The sequence below is a fragment of the Aulonocara stuartgranti genome (assembly GCF_965226115.1).
Source record: "Aulonocara stuartgranti genome assembly, chromosome: 12".
NCBI classification, from domain to species: domain Eukaryota; kingdom Metazoa; phylum Chordata; class Actinopteri; order Cichliformes; family Cichlidae; genus Aulonocara; species Aulonocara stuartgranti.
The window spans coordinates 9,576,812-9,591,987 of NC_138948.1; the positions used below are offsets into that span (position 1 = coordinate 9,576,812).

The 15,176-nt window shown below is 38.1% G+C and overlaps 2 protein-coding genes across 10 annotated transcripts; one reads left to right on the forward strand and one right to left on the reverse strand.

Moving 5' to 3' along the window:
• The first annotated feature begins 65 nt into the window (after positions 1-65).
• Positions 66-4,236, forward strand: LOC309719017 (4-hydroxybenzoate polyprenyltransferase, mitochondrial-like). 7 transcript variants are annotated; one of them, XM_082554771.1, is made up of 7 exons: positions 66-153; positions 235-299; positions 781-914; positions 2,174-2,505; positions 3,267-3,433; positions 3,616-3,737; positions 4,110-4,236. In XM_082554771.1, the coding sequence occupies exons 4-7, from the start codon at positions 2,202-2,204 to the stop codon at positions 4,132-4,134; spliced, it is 618 nt and encodes a 205-aa protein (XP_082410897.1). In that variant the 5' UTR covers positions 66-153; positions 235-299; positions 781-914; positions 2,174-2,201; the 3' UTR covers positions 4,135-4,236. The 7 variants fall into 7 exon arrangements, with proteins under 7 accessions (XP_082410897.1, XP_082410896.1, XP_082410899.1 ...); XM_082554773.1 differs by having other exon boundaries at positions 68-131; XM_082554770.1 differs by having other exon boundaries at positions 66-299.
• A 324-nt stretch (positions 4,237-4,560) lies between these two features.
• mboat4 (membrane bound O-acyltransferase domain containing 4) lies at positions 4,561-12,665 on the reverse strand. 3 transcript variants are annotated; one of them, XM_082554743.1, is made up of 3 exons: positions 12,460-12,665; positions 8,164-8,388; positions 4,561-6,918 (listed from the first exon to the last, which is right to left on the reverse strand). In XM_082554743.1, the coding sequence occupies exons 1-3, from the start codon at positions 12,579-12,581 to the stop codon at positions 5,970-5,972; spliced, it is 1,296 nt and encodes a 431-aa protein (XP_082410869.1). In that variant the 5' UTR covers positions 12,582-12,665; the 3' UTR covers positions 4,561-5,969. The 3 variants fall into 3 exon arrangements, 1 of the variants encoding a protein (XP_082410869.1); XR_014280127.1 differs by lacking the exons at positions 4,561-6,918; positions 8,164-8,388 and adding exons at positions 9,622-11,099; positions 11,890-12,019 and having other exon boundaries at positions 12,460-12,548; XR_014280128.1 differs by lacking the exons at positions 4,561-6,918; positions 8,164-8,388; positions 12,460-12,665 and adding exons at positions 9,622-11,138; positions 11,890-12,447.
• Positions 12,666-15,176: the final 2,511 nt, after the last annotated feature.

The following is a 15,176-nucleotide window of genomic DNA, read 5'->3' on the forward strand; positions in this document are numbered from 1 at the left end:
AGTAACCGGAAGTACGTAGATTTCATACCTTAACGCCAAGCCCCCCTTTTAAAAGTCTTTTCTGTTTTTGTGATGGTGTTGTTTTCTGTTTCTATGGCCGGCGATATAGGTATTATAATGTCCAATGAAAGGTATTAACAAATCCTCCATACTGTAAGTGTTATATAGCACCGCATATTTAAATAAATGGGCGCTATTGTTATTAAAAACTTATAACAGAAATCCTTTTTTCAGGCTCGGTTTCTATCGCAGGCAGTTGGCCACGTGCTTGCAGTGACGATGCTTGCTGAGCTGCACAGGTCACAAAGATAGCAAGAAAAGCTTTGTTTTACCAATATCACCTTGGTATCCCAGAGAAATTTTATACTGATGTTGCAGACTTTTGCAGAGGGTCTGGCTTTTACAACAAGATGAAAGCTAAAACATTCTAGGGGAAAATTAAAGGATCTAGATTTGTGTCATATATCACATCTTCACAGCAGTTTTTGCTCAATATGTTTCAAATTCACTCTTTATATGTTCATGATGCGCAAATCCTTTCGAGGCAGATATCCTGCTTTAAGCAGGAGGCCGTTTGTGTAAAAAAGGAACGACCATCTCTCAAACGAGAAGGGGCTTAAGAGTTTATCTTTCACGATCTTATAATGCAGTGAATGCAGCCATTCCTCATCTCACAATGAATAGTACTCATACTAAAAAAGTACAAAATGAAAGCATGTTTTTCATTATCAACTGCACCACTTAACCAGCCACACTGCTCTGTTTCTATTCTCATTGTAGTCTTTGGGGCGATCGTGGCTCAAGAGTTGGAAGTTCGCCTTGTAATCGGAAGGTTGCCGACATACATCGCCGCTTTACGTCAACTCCGAAGCCCTTTGGAACAGGGCCCTGTGCAGCACTGTTCAGCAAGAGCAGTGAGGTTTCAGTTGTAATGCTGCTTACATTTGTCACATGTTTTTTGCATATGCAATAATGTTGCATATTCCACAGCCCTACCCTGTCTTGACAAGTAAATTTAAGAATCTGTTTAGAACTTATTTATTTTATTTCTCACTTTGAATTTTTTTTTATTGAAACTAAGCTTCTGGCTGATTGGTGTTATTTTAGTCATTATGCAGCCGTATTGTTTGTAAAGTTGGTGAAGCCTGCAGTCGGCTGAAACTGAAGAAGTCACATAGATAAGTGATAAAATGTTTCTACTAAACGCTGGGTCCAGATGAACAGAAATAAATTTCTAGGATCCGATCAGTTTACACTGACTACTACTCCATGGTTGTTTTGTATGTTAACAAGAACAAAATAAGTGAAGTAGACTTAGAGGGCTTGTTCAAAGAGGTTTTCCAACATATGGTTTTAACCAAAAAAGCATGGGTGCTTTTTCCTTAATAAGTGCAAAAAAAGAAAGAAACAGGCAATTGTTAAGAACGCCTTAGGTGAAGCAGTGTTAGATAAACTAACAAAACACTGCTATTAAAAAAACTATTGGCATATAAAAGCTTCCATTAAGCTGAATATTATTTATATTATTGCATACATATGGTTGACAGAAAGTGACCTCTGTAGCTATTTCCCATTGAGGATTGCAAAAGAAACCACAAAAACGAATAAAACCAACTTACTGATTGTTTGTACATGTGCAGAGGAGGCAAAGTGGATATACTGGATAAAGAATGCTGAATATGGAGCTGCCATAATAAAAAATAAAAACTAGTTAGTGTGAGACCTGGTTTTTATTTAACCAGTAAGGAAATTGTGATGCACACTCCACACCAGTTGGAGGCGCTGGTCCTCCAACTTGTCTGTCAGTCTCAAAGAAGAGACGACCAATGACGACCCAGCAGGGAAGTATTGATGTGGTTGTCATCTGTCCAGTGTTTGGTCTTTTTAAAATCGGTATATTCTCTATTGTAACCTTCATTGTAAGCTTGCTTTGGCGTTATATCACACTAGAGTTAGCAAGTGTGTTGGTAGCATTCATTATATTTTCAGTGATAGCTTAGCCTTGTTACTGTAACACCAGCTTGTCTCATGTAGGTGTGTGCAGTGTCTTACCTAAACAGCTAAAACAGTCAGGTTGTTTCAGCCAAAAGTTTCACACATCTCTGTTTCTGTTGTACCAAATGTATTTGTTTAACCTTCGTTTGCATGTGTCTTTCTGCTTCTGTGTGTGCAGGGGTGATCTTTATGAGTGCAGAGACACCATGTTCACAGCCAAGCTAGCTTTGAGCACTCTGAAAAGGATCCACCATGGAGCTTGTTATCGATGTCTTTCTACCTGCTTCATCCAGAAGGAAGGGATACAGGCTGGAGATGGGCCCCCCTCAGACTCCCGTGTGTGGAAGAGAAAGCCTAAGAACCAATCTGCAGTCTGGTCATCAATAAGACTTCTTGAAACACAGCAAAACGGGAGAAGACGGTTCAGTTTATCAGCTGCTACTATAGTAAATTCAGCACCAGTACACGTCCAACCATACCTCCGGCTGATGAGGCTGGACAAACCTATAGGTTTGTACTTATATGAACATCACATTGTTGGGTTGTCGTGTCTTCATTCGCTCACCCCAACCAGTCGCGACAGATAGCCGTCCCTCCCTGTTAAAAGGGAGTTTTTCCTTCCTACTGTGACAAAGCAAGCTCATGTACTCAGGTTTAACTTCAGCAGGTCATTATGACCATGTCTACATGCTTAAACACATTCATTTTCTGCTATGCAATGACTTTTATCTGTGTCAGTTTAAAAGAAAAATATTGATATCTAGAATATTGCAGAATTTTGACTTTATTCCAAACATGCACTCTTTAAGCCCAGAACGATTTTTAGCAGCATTTTCACCATGTTAACAAAACAGAACAAAACAAGAAGCTATATAACATTAATACAGTCTTCAGAAAACAAATGGCTAAAATAAGCACGTCATCTTTGACCTTGTAGAGCTATTAACTGGCACTAACAGGGAAGCATCTTTGTAAGCATGTAGCCCTAACTCATGATGTAGATAATAATTGTTAAAATTGTTCTTTGAAAGAATCCTACCAAACTGTAAAACTCTTATGTAATTACTGTGTAAGACAATGAGTCTAAAATATCTTGCCCCTGCATTTTTTCAGTGTCACTGCACAGATGCATCTAAAACCAAACCACATTTAAAATGCCACCAGATTAATGTAGCTATTGGCTGCACATTCATCTCTTTGTGGGCTTTGTTTCTGTTCTTATCTTACTTCCTTGTTTAATTCCCTTGAAATTCATTGCCTTTTAATCATAGGGACATGGCTGCTGTACCTCCCCTGTACATGGAGCATTGCTCTGGCTGCTAACCCTGGATGCTTCCCAGATCTGGGCATGCTCACACTGTTTGGTACAGGTGCTCTTCTCATGAGAGGGGCCGGCTGCACCATCAATGACATGTGGGACAAAGACTTCGACAAAAAAGTAAATGAGATTTTCTTACAGCTGACTCCAAACAAAGAACAGGACGTTTTTGCAATAAAGTAAATAAAACCTCCATTTCTAAGCAGACGTTAGACTTACCTGTGTCACTGTCACTCCCCTGCTCAAAGTGTTTCTTTATTTTTCAGCTCTGATAAATTGAAAGTGTTCGTGTTTTTGCGCAGGTGTCCCACACAGCCTCTCGACCAATCGCATCAGGAGAGATTTCTCGAATGCAGGCGCTGGTCTTCCTGGGAGGGCAGCTCTCGCTTGCACTTGGGGTTCTTTTGTGTCTCAACTATTACAGGTACTCAGAATCAATTTTATGTATGAACATTAATGACATTTTATTAGGAAAATATAAATAGAAGAATAGGAACAGGTATATAGGTTAGATTAAATCCTCCGAGTCATGAGAAAAAAAAATCAGTGCAACAGTTGAACTGGATCACAATATTACTACAGTGTGTTAATTTTCATAGTGTAACTAAAAGTGATTATTTATCCAGTTTAAACTGTGAGTACATGGTAGCTGTTCCTTTATATTTAAGAAATGCAGTTTAAGGATTGCAGTTTACTGATGTTTTTCTTTGAGGTGAACATGAGATTAATGTGTCCTATGTTACAGTAGGGACCTTGATTGACTATGACCTCGTGTTGTTTTGTCTTTCATAAATAGGATAAGGAGGATGACATCAAAGTAGGAGTCAAATCTACTGCACTGAGGTTCCAGGAGTAAACCAAACCCTGGCTGAGTGGCTTCGTTGTGGCCATGATGTCTGGACTGGTATTAGCTGGGGTCAATGCTGAACAGACTCTCCCTTACTATGCTGTACTCACCGGTATAGCAATGCACCTGACAAACCAGGTGAGGATCATGGTCAACTTTAATACAACATTTAAATGAGAAACATGCACAGATTCATGTGTTTTAAGATTAGGTTTTCCATTGAAGTATATTTATTTTCTTCTCTTGTAGATTTACACATTAGACATCAACAAACCAGAAGACTGCTGGAAAAAGTTTGTTTCAAACAGAAACCTTGGACTCTTGTTGTTTTTAGGTATTGTTGTCGGGAATTTGTGGAAAGAATAAAGACAGACTCTGAAGAAATGAACAAGCCTTCATATAATTAGAGACGATGTTTTATTACATTTGTGTGTTTTGTTTTTTATGAGAAGCACTCTTTTAACAACTTATGTATTTTCAAAAATGCCAGCAAATCTAAATTGAAATTGCTGCAATAACTTTGACCACCAGGGAGCAGTATGATTCCTCCTACCTGATGAATGTACTGTACGCCAGTGGCCTCATTACTTTGTTTTGGTCCATAAAACACATAAATATCTGGGTCTTTGCGCGACATCCTTCATAAGTCACTGGTTGACATTGGTGCTCTTTGTTTTTATTCTGGCCAGGCAGCATTTACCCACTTTACCTGTGCTTATGTGTCAGAAACCACTTCCAGTTATTAATTATAGGACTTTGGTGAGAGTCGGCATGTAGATCTGCAGACTTTACTGGTTCTTTTTAGTGCTTTTGCAACATGAGACTGCTCTCACCCATGATGTTTCAGTACTCTAAAACTTTTAAACAAATTTGAAAGAGAATTCATTTACGTCCAGTGAAAAACTAAGTACATCTTCCAATATAGAAGGTATGTTTAGTTGCAATAACTTAATCATTTTCTCTATGAGTTTATCAGTTCCTTACATTGTTGTAGAGGAATTTCGGCCCACTCTTCTTTACAGTGTTGCTTCAGCTCGATATTTGCAGGCATTTGTTTATGCAAAAGTTTCTTAAGGTCCCACCACAGCAATTCAATCAGGTTGAGGACTGGACTTTAACCAGTCAATTGCAACACTTTGATGTGTTTCTTTTTTTAGCCATTCTGTTGTAGATTTGCAGGTGTGCTTGGGATCATTGTCCTGTTGTACAACCCACTTTTGGCAAAACTTTAGCTGTCACACAGATGGCCTCACATTTGACTCTAAAGTACTTCAGTATACAGAAGAGTTGAAGGTCGACTCAGTGAATATAAGGTGTCCAGGTCCTCGGCATCCTGTGTTTTGGTTTTTGCCAAACGTAGTTCTGTGCATTATGGCCATGTTGGGTTTGTTTTTTTTTGTTTTTTTTCTTGTGTGTCATTCAGTTGAAACTTGGCAAACCTAAACTGCTGCTTTCTTTTTAGAAAGAGATTTTTCTTCTGGCAAACAAGCCACAACTGTTCAGTCAAAATTGTACTGCCATGAGAGTCTGAGATGTAGCCCATATTACATCTGAATGCTCCGACCCAGAAACCGCTGAAACAACCGCTTTCATAGAGGTGATCACATTTGCTTTTGCTTTTGTTTTTTGATTAACAGCATGTGGCTGCTACTTACCCTCTTAATTCATATAGAAGAGGTAGGGGTGTAATTAGAGTTTTATAATTGCATCTGAAACGTAGAAAGTGTTATAATCTAAGCCCAGTTATATGTTATGTTCCTGAAGCCAAAGTCAACGTTCTTTTTGCTTTAATAATATATCTTTGTTTGACTACTGTTCTAGTGAATTGAGGTTTAAAACGATAAAGTGCAGGATTATATTAACAAGTGGAAAAAGACCTATGTATGTTTTGGATAAAAGTCTCAAACCAGACGAATTTCTAAATTCTACCGCTATAACAATGCAGGTAACAATCATTTGAGTGTTTATCCAGTTTACAAAAGTGTAGATTTTTCTCTGTGTCGGTGTAATATTTGGGAGAAGGTTCCTGTGAATATGATGGTCTGCTTTCACTGTTGCTGCCCAGGTGAAAAACCCCACAAAGTGTCCTAAATGTAAACCGTGCCACCACAGTGAAAAACCAAAGCACATGAGCAGTGGGAAGTGTTTGTGCCTTGCATAAACTAGTCTACGCAGCCATGAAGCTGTTGTGGCGTTCCAGCGACGAGCAAACTGTGACATGCATATCGATGCCTCAGTGGTCCAGAAGTCCCCATCGGATAGTCCGCTCCATTTGGAGAAATAGTCCCCAGATGAATCTTCCCAAAAGCCAAACCCTGCTGCGTTATTGAGGCATTCGCTGATCTTCCAGTGAGAGTAATACTGTATTCTTAAAACCAGTCCAAGACACCAGGTCGACAGGATGCCATAGAGGATGCCAGGGTTGAAATCATGGATAAGATGTTTCAGAAAAAAGACAAGATAAAATCTAACCCACTCTAGCATTAACACTTGCATCAGCTTTAGGAAAACTACACCAGGAGGACTGGGTGGCGAGGTGAGGTTGATCCCCTCCATTAGAGTAATGAATTGTCCATAGGAACCCAAAGGACCACCAAGCAGTGTGGTAAAATTGAGGATGTAGCTGATAAGAGGGAGAAGCGTGACACAAGTCTGCCTTTTGGATGGTGTCAGTACGACTCGTTTCTCCTGAAGGTCCAAAGACACAGAGGTGATTCTCTGGGTGAGCAGCATCAAAGTGGACACTGCCAAGAACAGTCTGAAAGTGAAAGAGATATTGCTGTGATTAAATAGGATATCTGTATACATATAATGTTTTTACTTTAGATGTAAAAACATTATGTCTAACTTAGGCTAAGAGTTCATCTATAATGGTGAAGAAATGGCCTCTGACATTCATATCAGAGTCTTTTTAGTACATTAGCTGTTCTAGAGCTGTGATCACACAAAGTTGATTCTTGGAAACGGCATCTGAAAGGTTAGGCAACAACATAACAATTCTTGGAAACGAAACAAAGTCAACAGGCTGCTAAAACCACGTGATGTGGTTGAATGCTTCAAGCAACAGATTGTTTTATTGAAAAACACATGGTCGTTTTGAGTTTGACATATTTCACAAAAGTGTGATTAGGAACATTTTTGCCACTGTGTTTACAACCCTGTACGCGTTTGAAAACTGAAGGGACTGTGCTGTGTTCTAATCCTATCAAAGATCAGAACATAGCTTATATAATTGAAAGAGCAAGATAAATTGCTCAGGAGTTTCACCTCATCTCCCAACCGTTGTGGCAGACATCTGTCCCTCCCTGGAGGCTTCTTCCTGTTAAAAGGGAGGGTTACCTTCCCACCATCACCAAGTGCTTTGCCCATAGGGTATCATCTGATTGTTGTGGTTTTCTCTCTAATACTGTAGGGTCATTGCCTTACAACTTAAAGACCTCACTTTTGTGATTTGGTACTAAATTCAAATGACGATTTTATGTTCTACATTGTTATATTTCTAATTTCATGATGCAAATGTGTTCTTTCTTATGTAAATATGATCTTTCTTAAAAAAGCCGTTGTCTCTGTTGTTCTAAACCTAGTAGATACTATTAAGCATTAGTGATACCTTTGAAGGTAATCGATGCCTGGATACCATCACGGATACTTGATTTTGAAATATGTGCTAAGCATGAACTGCACCTTCTTAAAGTATCCAAAAATGTACTGCTCTGGTCACAGGTCCTCATTCTTTTTAAAGGTGCCAACTTTCTGTAACTTGTTATAGAAGAGAGAGGGGTTTTAAATATTTTTTTAAAATAAATACCATAGAGATACCATACAAATCACTGCATGCTGCATTATTTATATTTTATACAACATCCTAACTCTGAACAGGCTTGATTCATACATCTGTACACCCTAGAGAATATTCACTTACGAAAGGTTAGGAGGATATAGCATGAAAACTGTCCCATATGTTTATGTAATTTGTAATGGCAGAGTGAAATCAAGTTAATACCTGATGCTGACTCGTTCGTGCAGGTAGTATTCCCTGTACTGTATAAGTAGGTGCCAGAAGGTTTGCCACAACATCTGCATAACAAATGCCCAGGTGTGGATACAGCTGTGATCCACACAGCACACGAGTAGAACAAAGGCAAGTGTGGAGGTGAACAGGAGGGTGCTGTAGATGCCCATCGTGAAGACTGCCAGGACACTACCTCCAGCAGAAACAAACAGGTACCTATAGAGGGGAAATCATGCTGAAGGTTCTCAGTCATCCAGGTCATTGTAGTCTAAGGAGCTTTAAGTTGTTTGAATACGTTTCACCTCTCATCTGAGAAACTTATTCATTTTTAGAGTCAAATGGTGGAGCTTCCCAGATTTAAACCCTAATCTTCCTAATCACATGAAGCCAAGATGTGAAAACGGGTGTGGGTCACAATCAGCCAAAGTTTTTGACCTCAGGAAAGGGTGGGGCTACATTTTACAATGAGCTCACCTGAAACTTTGGCTGATTGTGCAAAGGATCATAAGGGGTCCATTGTCCCTCTTGGGGGGGGACACTCCCACAGGGCTTAAATATGGTACTCCACCATTTGAACCGAGAACTGAAGAAGCTTCTCGGATGAAACATCCTCAAGCAACTTAAAGAAGTTCAGACACTTTTCTTTACAAGTTCCTTAGACCATCCTGAATACTAAAACTACAATGATTGGCCAGTTAATCAGTGTTTTTTTTGTTTAGTAAATACCAAATAATTTATTTCAGGTGGCAGCTTCTCTAGTTTGATGATACAGTTTTTCTTTTGACATGCAATGTATCACTATAAGCTAAATTTCTTTCAGCTGATGATGTCAAAAATTTAATGTCCTTTTGTAACATTTTCTCACCTTAAACCAAAAACATAACAAATAAAATGGCTAAAGAGTAAGATTTGTGTGTATGAGTGTATATATCTATATATCTATATATATAGATAGACACACACACACACACACACTGATTCATATAGTTAAAAAAAAACACCAAATGATATGTTTACTCAAATATGTGATCCATTTGATAGTATTTACAATCCAGATGTTACAGTGTTTGTATATGTAAACCCGGATAAGTTCAATACACTTAAATCGTTTGAGGAAACCGATTCCCTTCAAATGATTTGAGTAATCAACCCAAAACAAAAAATTAACTGATTTAGTCAAGTAAACTTAAAAGTAAAATTGTCACAATTTACTATATTGAGTCATCGCTACCTAAAGTGTTTAAGTATTCAATATTTCAAAAATAATTTGTTTAAGTACAGTTAACTTAATATTAATAGAAAAAACTAAATTGTTTAAGTGGTGCTAATATTACAAAACTCACTTTTTTGCGTAGTGTTTAATTAAAAGCGTCTTTTAATTAAATGTATTATTATTACTAAAACTTAATATGTCAAGGCAAACACACTCAAAACCAAAGACCACTAAAGTGTTTTTTGTTTTTGTTTTCTACTTTATTTATAACAAAACAAGACTTTTGTTTTCCTTTGAACAGTATTCCAATTTTTACACATGGCGCTTCTTAGAAGACATTTCTTTCAGAAACAAACACAATATTTCAGTTGTTCCTAGCCACTTTTTGACAAGAATTTATTTGTGGTCTCTGAGGTAGTTTTTTTTGAACAGTAAGTTTTTTGTTTGCACAATTGGACTTCCAATAAAACATTTTCTTTAAAACAATCCTTTTAAACGGATAAAACTGTGTATCACAAGTAAAGAACTTTGGTGCGACACTCTGGGTAACAAGTTGTAACAGTAAAACTTGTTTTCACAAATATTTTAACTTGGAAAAATAAAAACTATGGAATAAGGAATGGCCCCAGCGAGACAATGAAATTAAAGGAATAGTTCACTGATTTTACATAATAAGATATGTTCTTACCTTAGCTTTGACGAGTTGATGTGTACCAGTCTTGTCTTTGTGCGTGCCCTCAGTCATGCAAATGGAGCAAAGCCTCTCCCATATATTCCAAATACCTCCACTTTTTGCTCCTTTTCGAAGCTACCGAGCTCCCCCATGTTTTCCCTATTTATGTAAAATTACATGAAAAGTGACACTCTCCAAGTTTAGTTTAACTAAATTTAACGTGTGGATTTTCTAAGCCGATAAGAAGGGGTACTATATTACAAGGTGTAATAACACTGTAGGAGCACTTCTTCATCCCCCCAGTAACTCAGTCTATGCTCCAGAGTGCACTAGGGTTACTGCGCGCTTGTAATATAGTGCCCCTTTTTATCGGCTTAAAAAATCTATACATTAAATTTAGTGAATCTAAACTTAGATAGTGTAACCTTTCATGTAATTTTACATAAATAGGGAAAACGTGGAGGAGCTCGGTAGCTTCTAAAAGGAGCAAAAAGTGGAGGTAGTTGGAATATATGGGAGAGCCTTTCTCTCGCACAAAGACAAGACAGGTATGCATCAACTCTTCAAAGCTAAGGTAAGAACATATCTCAGTATGTAAAATCAGTGAACTACTCCTTTAAGCCCTGGTTTTGCCATCCACTAAAAACAAAAAAAGACAATTACAAACACAATAATGACTTCCTGAACTTGAGAAAAAGCTGCTCAATGAAGAGTGAACATTCAGTGTATCTATGCACACATTGAAAGCTCATTTTTTAGCCTTTGGAGTTTTGGAGGAGGATCGTTTCGTCCCAGATTCAGCATAATCTGCTGGATAAACAGGAATGTATTCTTCATGCACTTTGGGTACTCCAAGTGGAGTGCATAAGTCAGTCCAAACAGGAGACACATTGCCAAAGGAAGACTGCAGATGGAATCCATTACCACATTGCCCTCTAGAAGGATCCCCAGCTGGCAGGGGTTCAGTTCTTGCTCTGGACTTCCGTTTTCACCATTGAAGATGATTCCTATTGGGATTTCAAGGTCACCATCAGCAGCATTCTACAGAGGGGGGAGGGGGGGGGGGAACTGTGAGTTAACCTGTTGGTGGAGAGTAACACAAGTATAAAAGGTCAAAGTATTGTATTTCTATAAATGTTGTTTATTATTTAAGTACAAGTTAATTGTTCAAATAAAATAAAATAAAAACAGGAAAATGTGGGGAATCTGTAAGGCTTATTGTCATCATACAACTGTATAATGAAGTTTGTCCTCTGCATTTGACCCATTCTTCAATGTTGATAAGGCAGCAACCCGTAAAGAGAATGGCGCTGCAGCGGCGCACATGTTAATAAAGTAAACTTTACGAGAGGCCGTACAGGTGCAGAGGAGCGGTGTTCAGCCCCTCGAGCCTCAGCGAGGGGCTGAGTGTCAGAGCTCGGCTGTGCAGAGAATAATGACAGGTTTATTTGTCCGTGTGAACGGCTGGAGGTGCCCGGCCGTGCTCTGGTCCTCCTCCTCTGACCGGGGCCGGAGTCCGGACCCGGGCTAACCCTGAACACGGTTTGGATGTGCTCACATCACACAATGGAACCGCGCGGTTTGGATGGACGAGGAAGATGCTAGAACCATTACGCATGAGCAGGGGTTAAGGCTGTGAGGGTTACAGCCTTAAAACATTTATAATAAATACTTTTCACTACTTTGCGGATTTCACTTATTGCGGGTTGTTTTTGGGACGTAACCCCCGCGGTAAACGAGGGTTCACTGTAGATTGAATTAGCGTGCACATTTGCGTAATGTAACATGCAACTATTTTTGCTTAAAGTTGAAATAAAAAGATTTAACTCACCAGTGTGCGTGGAGGTTTGAGGAAAAGTACTCCCTATCGACTGTAGACTGAAACAAACATGTCCAATCCCAGGCAAAACCACCAAAAACGACTTGTCTTAATTTTTCCTGACAAACAAGTCCAGACGTCTCTTCGGTTCCAGTGCCGGGAAAAATATGGGAGGGGCAACAAAAACTTAAAAATAGTGAAAGTGCTTTCAACTAAACATGATCAGTAAACATCAAATTTACTTTTATTATTTGAGTGTTGAGTTTAAAACTTATTCTCTTATAAAAAATTGAACTTAAACTATTTATTAGAATAAACTTAAAATAGAAAGCACCATGTTAAATGTATTCATTTTAGTGCATCACATGCAAAACAATATAGGTTAAGTGCAAAAAGCTTCCACCAATGAGTTCTGTCTGACACAGTTATATGATTTTAGTTTTACAAAGAAAATTAATTACCATCAGTGATTATAGCTAAACCATTTGAATGCAAATAACTTTTGGGATTACAGTGTAGTACAGATCATTGTATGATGCAATCAATCAGTGGACTCATAGGCCATAATTATACTGTACATACCTGTATGTCAAGGATAGATGCCCCCGTTTTGCAAGAAAATAAAATAAGAAAGCAAATGGAAGTGAAAGACATTGATACATTAAAAAACGATGTTGCTCCCACGACCAGCCGATCGAGCCCATGTCTGCATTTCAGGCTGAATACCACAGTTGAACTCAGGCAAGCACAGTAGAGATTTGATGCTGCTGCTATCAAACGTAGGTAAAATATTTGTTTTATCTGTGGTTCCTATTGCAGTTTTATAGTGGTCATTTCTTTTGTCTGGCCTTATCAGTGCTGATTGTCTGTACAAACAGTACTGACATTTGTATGGTTTTGTAACTGTTTGTCTGAGAAAGCTTGTCCTTACATATTTCTGCAACTGTAGCAACCAAAAGAAAAAAGAAATGTCTTTTTATTTTGCAAATTAAACACTGACTGTTCATCCTTACTTTGTTTGGATAAGGTTTCTACTCTACCTTGACCTTCAGCAGTTTCTATAGGCTTGAATCAAATATACTTTTTATATAAACTCATATACTCCTGTATATGAAAGATAAAAATGAGGTGTGGTGGTGTATTTGTGTGACGGTGTAGAAAACACGAATGAGTTTAAACAAAGCAGGAGGCTAAAAGGTTAAAGATAAAATGAGGGGTCAAACACAGTCACGTGGGCGTGTGACATTTGTACCCCAGCAGTCAACAGCAAACTTTTGGAATTTACTCTAAAATAAACATCCAGCGAAGAAGAAACTCTGAAGGTCAAGAGATTTGTCATTATGAGATTTCCTCAATTGACAATAGATTGACAATATTATTTTTTTATTAGTTTCTAATCATTTCTAAGCTGAGCTTCGGTTGTAACCAAAGAAAATGTGACTTTTAATACTTTTTTAATGTTTCTGTGGCTTCAGGGTTATTGTTGTTACAGTCAGAACCAGTTTGTTTCAGAAAAATAAGAATATATTATATAAAATATAAAACATATATGGAGTGCTGTAGAGATGTGGAAATTTCTATGGGGTAAATGAGTGAGAATGGATTCAGTCATAGAGGAGTAAAAGTACACCACTTCTGACGTATGCAGGTTGAATTTCTCCAGTAGCTACAGGACATGGATCCTCCGATGTGTGGGGTTTTTTTTGTTGCCTTTTTTTTTTGGACAGACATTTAGCTTCCACTTTAAGTCGTGGGAGAAAGACTCGTCAATGTCCACTGGGCAGGCAGGATGATGGGGCAGGGTTCCTCCTGAAGTCCAAAATCATCTCCACTGTTTTGACAGCAGCATCCAGGCTGTTGCCTCCCCACCGTGTTGCCAAATTGGCAATTTCAGCCCAAAGGATCAACATCTGAGATGAGCTCAATGAGAATTCGTATTAAAGTTTGACATTGGTGACTGAACACATTTTTCCTACCAACTGATCCTCTTGAAGAACTCGCTCCTAATTCAACAGTCGGAATCTGCATCATTCAAGATCTTGTATTTGTCACGTGCATACTAGTACACAAGTATAACACTCAGTGAAATGTGTCCTGATACGCTCCTCGACTGTGCAAAAATAGAGAGAAAAAACATTATATACAGTAAGTAAGTAAATATATACAAAGAGGCCATTGTGTGCAGTAAGTGAGTGAATTATATACATTAAGTACATTAAATAAAATAAAACAATCTGTTCAAAATTTGGGAATGTACATTGTGTAAGTGGGGTCAAAACTAATCTGGGATTCCCTTAACTATCATAACTTCCATAGTATATTAGCAGTTCCATTTAATATCATTTAACTTTACTGTTGATTGTTTTTGCAACAGAGAGAGAGAGAGAGAAAAAATTACAAAGACCAGTCAGGAAAAGAAAAGAGTAGAAAATTATGCCATGAATTGTAATGTTACACCAAAGAGCACATCCTTCTCCTGTGAGCATCATTTTAAGTATATGAACAGATTCCTTTTTGCTTCAGGTATCAGAGAGACAGATCTGTGACCTGTAATGTCATCTCAGTGAGTCTATCTGATGATAAAGACAAAACAAACAAAAAAACAATTAGTCCCATGAGTAAGACCCACACTATGCAAATATTGCTTCAGTGACACTATTGTTGAGTGTTTGTCCTCACAAGCATCAGAGAGAGGAGACCAGAAAGCATTTTCACTCGTGAGGTTTGGTGTTTGGTTTCTAAGGGGTTGCATTATTAACAGGATGATGCATCATTAAAGAGCTCCCGCAGTAAGCATTTCAATGATTATGAGGCTCACTATTACACAACACAGGTCATGTGGATCACAATGACTTAGATATAATAAATATAGCATTGGTTTGTTACTATTGGTGTTTTTTTTTGAATCATTGGCTCTGTAGTGGTATTTCATATGGTACAAATGTCTCAAATGTTCAAGGTGAGGTGACCTTTAGACATCTAGAAATTTTTTAATTAAACTGCTACTTGTCCTGGCAGACATCCTCCCCTTTCTTTTCCTCAGTCAAGTCGGTCCTGTATCTAACAAGTGAAAATAAAAAATAAAATAAACAATAAAAGATGAATCAAATAGATCATTACGGCAAGGCTGGGATGGTCCATTTGGTAAAGTAAATCCGTTGGGCATCTTTCTTCGCCTTTAGACAATAATTCTAAAAGAACCAAACGGGACAGGCAAAAAAAAAAAAAAATAAAATAAAAATAGATTTCTGGTGTTTGGTAGTAACTGCTGTTGTGAGTTGGTGCTTTTATTCAGTGAC

Coding starts and splice junctions, on each gene's coding strand:
- LOC309719017 (XM_082554770.1), top strand. CDS start 2,202: ATGTTCACAGCCAAGCTAGCTTTGAGCACTCTGAAAAGGATCCACCAT. Junction 2,506..3,266: donor GAGGCTGGACAAACCTATAG/GTTTGTACTTAT, acceptor TTTTAATCATAG/GGACATGGCTGCTGTACCTC. Junction 3,434..3,615: donor ACAAAGACTTCGACAAAAAA/GTAAATGAGATT, acceptor GTTTTTGCGCAG/GTGTCCCACACAGCCTCTCG.
- mboat4 (XM_082554743.1), bottom strand. CDS start 12,581: ATGGGCTCGATCGGCTGGTCGTGGGAGCAACATCGTTTTTTAATGTAT. Junction 8,389..12,459: donor CATCTATCCTTGACATACAG/GTATGTACAGTA, acceptor TCCCCTCTATAG/GTACCTGTTTGTTTCTGCTG. Junction 6,919..8,163: donor CACGAACGAGTCAGCATCAG/GTATTAACTTGA, acceptor TTTCACTTTCAG/ACTGTTCTTGGCAGTGTCCA.